Below are 6,425 nucleotides of genomic sequence, written 5' to 3'. Positions count from 1 at the left end.
AATTAACAAGCTTGCCCCTAACATCATGAGGGTCTTGGCTATATATAATTGGCTCCCAACTTGAAATGTCGCCTTCTTCATTATGTTTTTCTCTATTTGGTGTTTGAGTTTCATTCCCACCAAAGTTAGGCAAGAAAAAATATTGCTATATTTCACTAATCAAGAGCACCCTTTCCATAAGGCTAAGAGGAGGTAGAAGGTGGAAAATAATGTTGAGACCAACTATGAGCATTTTGACTTAGAGATTTGTGTTGAGGTGGATAAAAACCATGCAATCATGCTCTCAAATATTACGACTATGCCTATAATGATACCCTTGAAAAGAAGATTAACTTTTGTTGGAGGTTTTTTTTTTCCTTTTTGTATTGAAGAAGATTTGACCTTAGCATCATCTAGGTGCCTACAACTTGGACTTTGCTAGTAAACCAAGTATAGGTTAGTGGAATTCTAACAACCATATAAGGTCCATTGCCCCAACAATTAAGAATAACTTGTGGATGAGTAAAATTATTAGCTTGCACTTGTATTGCATGTGCTTACTAACCTTACCACAAGAATTTTAACTTCTAAACATGTGCTTGCTAACCTTACCACAAGAATTTTAACTTCTAAACATGTGCTTGCCTTTATAGACACAAGCTCACACAAAAACAACTAATGGTAAAGTAAAACAACATAGCACAAAACCATGTGCTCACAATACCATTTGACCCCTCATTTAATATTGGGTACTAAGTTTTTCATTTTTGAAATATCTTTCTCCAAAATTAAATAATTACAATATAATATTGTAACGTTACCATATAACATGAGTGTGGCCCCATAATATTCCAAAAGAATTTTTACATATAAAATATTACAATTATAAATATTATTATGCAAGGTGTACATCACCATATTTCCCAGCAATAATTTTTTAATTTTATAAAAAAAAAAATTGATTTGTAAAGAATTTAATAGAAATATAAAAATATAATATTATGATCATATAATAATAAAAAATTTATATTAATTACGATATAACAATTTTTAAAATAGAATAATAAATAAAATAGTGTCTTCATAATGATATCTTTGGACTTTTTATATATGAATTTTCAAGATAAAAATAATAGTAAACCAATCATTCAAACCCCCAATCTTGACCATACACGTACTCCTATTTGTTTTTGTCGTCTTGAGATCAGATATTTTAAAGGCGCCCTGTTACAGAGTGTATTTGGGCATACCTTTATACACTTTGTACTGTTGGTACTGTGGAAGATTTCTGTTGTTTTTTCTCATCTTCTACAGATATGCGATTCAGGAGTATTATGGTATAAACGTACAGCTGTAATTCTGCCATTCGATCAACCATGGAGAGAAATGATTCAATTCATGGCCATGGGCATGAGAATGATGTGCTGGAGCCACTTATAGCCAAGGAGGAAGCAGTTGTATACAGAGGTGAGCAGAATGAATGGAAGTGCAGTGGAGGTCTAGTATGGGAGGAAGTAAAGAAACAATGCTGGATAGCAGGGCCCATGGTGTCTGTGAACTTGTTACGATATAGCTTGCGGATGATATCTGTTATGCTGGTGGGGCATTTAGGGGAGCTGGCTCTCTCTAGTGCATCTATTGCTACTTCCTTTGCAAATGTCTCTGGCTTCACTCTGCTGGTAGAATAAAAAACCTCTTTTTGCTTTGGTTTCCTTTTATTTGTAAGGGTTAATAATTTGAATAGCTTTCTCAGATTTTCTTCCTTGTTAAATTCCCCAAAAAGGAAAATGCTTTAGAAAGGTTGAAAAATTAAAAGAATTATCTGACAATCCGGACTGTTTTCCTTAAATTATTAGTTGCACTGAGACCTAACATACATGATTCCATAAAACTTGACCTAGCGACTTGCTCTTATAAAGGGTAGAATCATAAGACGTCAAACTGCCATGTTTTATAGATAAGCCATCTCCTGCAACCCATATTTAATAACTCTTTTGATCGTGCAATCCAGTAGATTTTTCACAATAAGAACTAGTTTATGAAGCACAATACTTGCTGATAGTGGTTGTTTCAGAATGTATGTGAATTATTCATAAAAAAAATTCGATTCCATTATCAGTGGAAATCTAATATCAACAATACTTGATTTCAAAGGTTTTTTAATGGGTTGCACAATTCAGAAAAGTGAAGATTTATGTTTGTGTAGAAGCCATGGATGTAGTGTTGCATCTAAGACCAACTGTTTTTCTCTTCATTTTTGACAGGCGGGAATGGGAAGTGCATTGGAAACACTATGTGGACAGGCCTACGGAGCAAAGCAATACCGTCTGCTTGGGATTCATCTGCAGAGAGCAATTTTCGTTCTATTTTGTGTAAGCATACCAGTGGCTGTAGTGTGGGCATATATGGGTAACATTCTAACTGCGTGTGGGCAGGACCCTTTAATATCTTTTGAAGCAGGGGAATTTGCCAGATGGATGATTCCCAGTCTGTTTGCTTATTCAGCTCTTCTACCTCTTACAAGATATCTCCAGACACAAAGTATTGTCTTTCCCCTGATGCTATGCTCTGCAATTACTTTGTGTTTCCATGTTCCCATCTGCTGGGCTCTGGTATATAAATCTGGATTAGGTAATAAAGGGGCTGCATTGGCAAACAGCATTTCCAACTGGGTCAACGTAGCACTTGTTTTACTATATATTAAAATTTCACCCGCATGCAAGAGGACATGGACGTCCTTTACAAGGGAGGCTTTGCATGGTATCATAGATTTCCTCAAGCTTGCTATTCCATCTTCACTGATGATCTGGTATACTACTTTAATCTCATAGCCGCAAGATTTGGTCCCAGTTATCTGTGTACTACTTCCTATTATCCCTTCTGAATATTCAAATTTCATAGCATGTGAGAAACAATTTAGCAAACAGAACAGATCCGTTTTTGTTCATCATACAAATTGTTAATAATGCATGGTAGATTATACCAGAATGCTTTTTTAAACTTATTTTGTTTCCATGGTTGTCACAGCTTGGAGAATTGGTCCTTTGAAATGCTTATTCTCTTGTCAGGTCTGTTGGCCAATCCAAAACTTGAGACATCAGTTCTGTCAATCAGGTATGTATGTTTTATATGAGAGTTTTAGTTATGAACAAATCTTAACAAGTAATATGAGAGTTTCAGTTATGAATGAATCTTAATAAGGGCATTTTATTGCCTCTGATTTGTTGTCATCTGAGCTAGTTTTGTTATTTTGCAGCCTTAACACTATTGCTCTAGCATTTATGTTTCCCTCTGGTCTTGCTGCTGCTGCAAGGTTAATACATTTTACCGCTAACGACTAAAACTATTAGCCATTTAACCCATTCAAGTGAAAAACAATGTACTAGGAGCTAGACACTTTCATAATGTTTGCATGGCAGTACACGAGTTTCAAATGAATTGGGAGCTGGACGCTCACAAGCTGCCCGCTTGGCAGTGTATGTAGTGCTCTGTATGACAATCATGGAGGCAGCCATGGTAGGATGTCTTTTATTCTCTATACGAAATGTTTGGGGCTATGCTTTCAGTAATGAAAAGGAAGTCGTTGATTATGTTGCAAGCATGATCCCTCTGCTGGCAGCCGGTTCAATTTTGGATGCAATCCAATGCACTCTTTCAGGTTCAGATATACCCTCGATTGTCATATTTGGAGCTACAAACATATTCTACTTAAGTCGTGATGGCGTGAACAAACTTTCTGTTTAATTAATGGTTTTTGAAAATAATTTTTCAGGCATTGCTAGAGGATGTGGGTGGCAAAAAGTGGGTGCTTATGTTAATCTTGGGGCATACTACATAGTTGCCATTCCTGTAGCTGTCATTTTGGCCTTTGTACTGCATGTTGGTGGCAGGGTGTGTTACACTTTCCTCATTAATTTGAATTACATAGCTCTGAAATTCATGTTTTCAATGCTTAAGTTATAGATGCAAACTTTGATTAAAAAAAATCAAGTCCATCTTACCTGTCAGAAGAAGATTTTTGACAGACAAATGATACAAAACCCTGGATTCTGAAAGCAAAACAGTTATTGAAATTCTAGTTCTAGTGTTCAATTGGCTAGACCATTCTCAGCGGCAGTGAGAATATAAATTATTTTCCCTGTTATAAGGCCTGCTATGAAGCAGTCAAAATTAAAGTGAGAATGATAATCGGTTAAAATTGTTTAGTGAAATTACAAATAAAGCTAATTTCATATTATGTCTAATTGTCTAGACTTCATTGTCACTGAGAATAAAGCTAACTTCATGTTATGTCAATTGTCTAGACTTCGTTGCCATTGAGATTAAAGCTAACTTCATAGTATATCTTATTGTCTAGATTTATGCTTCAGGCAAATTATTTTCATATTATATATTATTGTCTAGAGACTCTAGACTTTATTGTCACATAATTTTTTATTATGTTTCACACAAACTTGATTTGGCTGTATTATAAATAGTCAATAACACATTTTTAAGAATAAAGCTAGACTTCCCTGCCACATGATTGTTGACTATGTTTCACACAAATTATTTTCCATCACAACCTTGACTTAGCTGTATTACGACATATAAAATCATAATGCAATTGCCGAAATAATAAATATAAAACAGACTTGTTCAAATGTTTCCTCTTAGAAAGAATAGAAGCAAAATGCTAGTGTTTAGAAAAATACCATGTTTTAACATTTTAATTTGTTGCTTATACCATTTTTCTTTTGGATATTTCAGGGACTCTGGCTTGGAATTGTCTGTGGCCTTTTTGTACAAACAATTTTACTACTCCTGATAACTTTATATACAGACTGGGAACAACAAGTGAGTAGCTCCAATGAGTCTATCCATTCTAAAGGATGGACTTAAAAATTCCAGCAATTATTGGTTTATATAAAATGAATTCTATCCATTTTGGAGCAATCATGGTGTATAGGACAGATATACTAAATCTATCATCTTCATTGATTTGACAATGAGAATGAATGCTTGCTTTGAATAGAAATACTATTCTGTTTACTCACAACGTTGGTTGTCTTATTGCCAGGGAAGGAATGCAAGAGAAAGAGTATATACATCAGTATTACCTGAGGTTACTGATGACATGATAAAGGTATGTGCTTTTTGTTCTGTTTTTAAGAGAAGGCTGGTTTTTTTGGAAAAATCCTTACACATTAAGAAAAAAAAAAATTCTGTGAGATAAAAGAAATGGGAAAAAAACATATTATGAAAAAATGCTATGATTCTTGTAGTAAAATCAGTTGATGTGTCTAATGAACGTTTGTCATCAAACAGGAATGACAGTGACAAGTTTTGTAGTCAATTTTCAAACTTCACCTTGATTTCTTGGCTACCTTGAGCTCTAAAATGTAACAGCAATGCCATTTTTCTTAATTTGTTTAATATGCTCATGAAGTTGGAAAAAGTGGCAATCATTTTTGCAGAGTGGTTGCAAGTGAATGTCGAGCATTTCTGTTGGAAATTCTGATGTAATTCTTCTTTAAGATGTTATTATGTACCATTAACCACCTCAAGAAATTATTTCTTAATTTCTTGAGTATTGGCAATCTTATTATATATATTTTGTATCATAAACCAATAATTTGATTTTCTATTAGTAAAATTCGATTTTGATTTTTCATTAGTAGTATTTTTTAATTAGTAAAATTATACGTAATAGATTTTTTTATTATAAAAATAAATTTGAAGATGCAATCAAAATTAATACACTATAATATATTTAAGATAGAGTGTTTAAAGTAGAATGTGGTGTAACTGCAAGTTATTATAGTTTGGACACTTGAGGTGTTGTGTTCAAAATCCTTTGGGATGGGCCAAAGTCTCTTAATTCTGACCTCTTAGCTTTGATCAATTAAAAAAGAGGAAGATATCTGCATAACATAAACAATGCTAAAATTTAGAGAAATTAAATGTTATTTCTTATGCAAATTAAGAAGAATCAGTCCTTATGTCTTTAGATTCACATTTTCAAGCGAAATTTCTAGTAAATGAAAATACAATTTATAGACGAGCAAAATACAATCAATAGAGAACAAAATAGCATTTGACTTGAAAATACTTAAATGAATAGAAACATAAATAAATAGAAAACCTCATCAAACAGAATTTTATCTCTCATCATTATTTTTGAACTATTACATGTTGACTATATTGTTGATGTCTTCATAGATATTATTTACATGAACAAAATACTTGAACCTCTATACAACCTCTACATCTTTCTTAGAACACTTCTTATTCACAATCCATCTCTTTAAGACACTCTAGATTGTAGCAATCCAAATCATACTCAACCACATCCAATCCGAGTTATATAAGCTCGCATTAGTTTTTCACTTATGTTATGAATCAAGTCAACAAATTTATTTTGTTATCTTTAATTCCAAGTAGAAGTATTACCACCTGTTATAGAA

The 6,425-nt window shown here is 33.3% G+C and overlaps 1 protein-coding gene across 1 annotated transcript; it reads left to right on the top strand.

Annotated features, from left to right (window-relative positions):
• The first annotated feature begins 1,189 nt into the window (after window positions 1–1,189).
• LOC131075373 (protein DETOXIFICATION 16) lies at window positions 1,190–5,630 on the top strand. The gene is made up of 9 exons (XM_058012206.2): window positions 1,190–1,658; window positions 2,244–2,788; window positions 3,007–3,093; window positions 3,236–3,292; window positions 3,399–3,637; window positions 3,752–3,870; window positions 4,729–4,815; window positions 5,039–5,104; window positions 5,287–5,630. Exons 1-9 carry the CDS (start codon window positions 1,356–1,358, stop codon window positions 5,290–5,292), a joined length of 1,509 nt encoding a protein of 502 aa, XP_057868189.2. The 5' UTR covers window positions 1,190–1,355; the 3' UTR covers window positions 5,293–5,630.
• Window positions 5,631–6,425: the final 795 nt, after the last annotated feature.

The sequence above is a fragment of the Cryptomeria japonica genome, chromosome 2 (genome assembly GCF_030272615.1).
Source record: "Cryptomeria japonica chromosome 2, Sugi_1.0, whole genome shotgun sequence".
In the NCBI taxonomy this organism is placed as follows: domain Eukaryota; kingdom Viridiplantae; phylum Streptophyta; class Pinopsida; order Cupressales; family Cupressaceae; genus Cryptomeria; species Cryptomeria japonica.
This window is presented reverse-complemented; position numbering and strand designations above follow the sequence as displayed.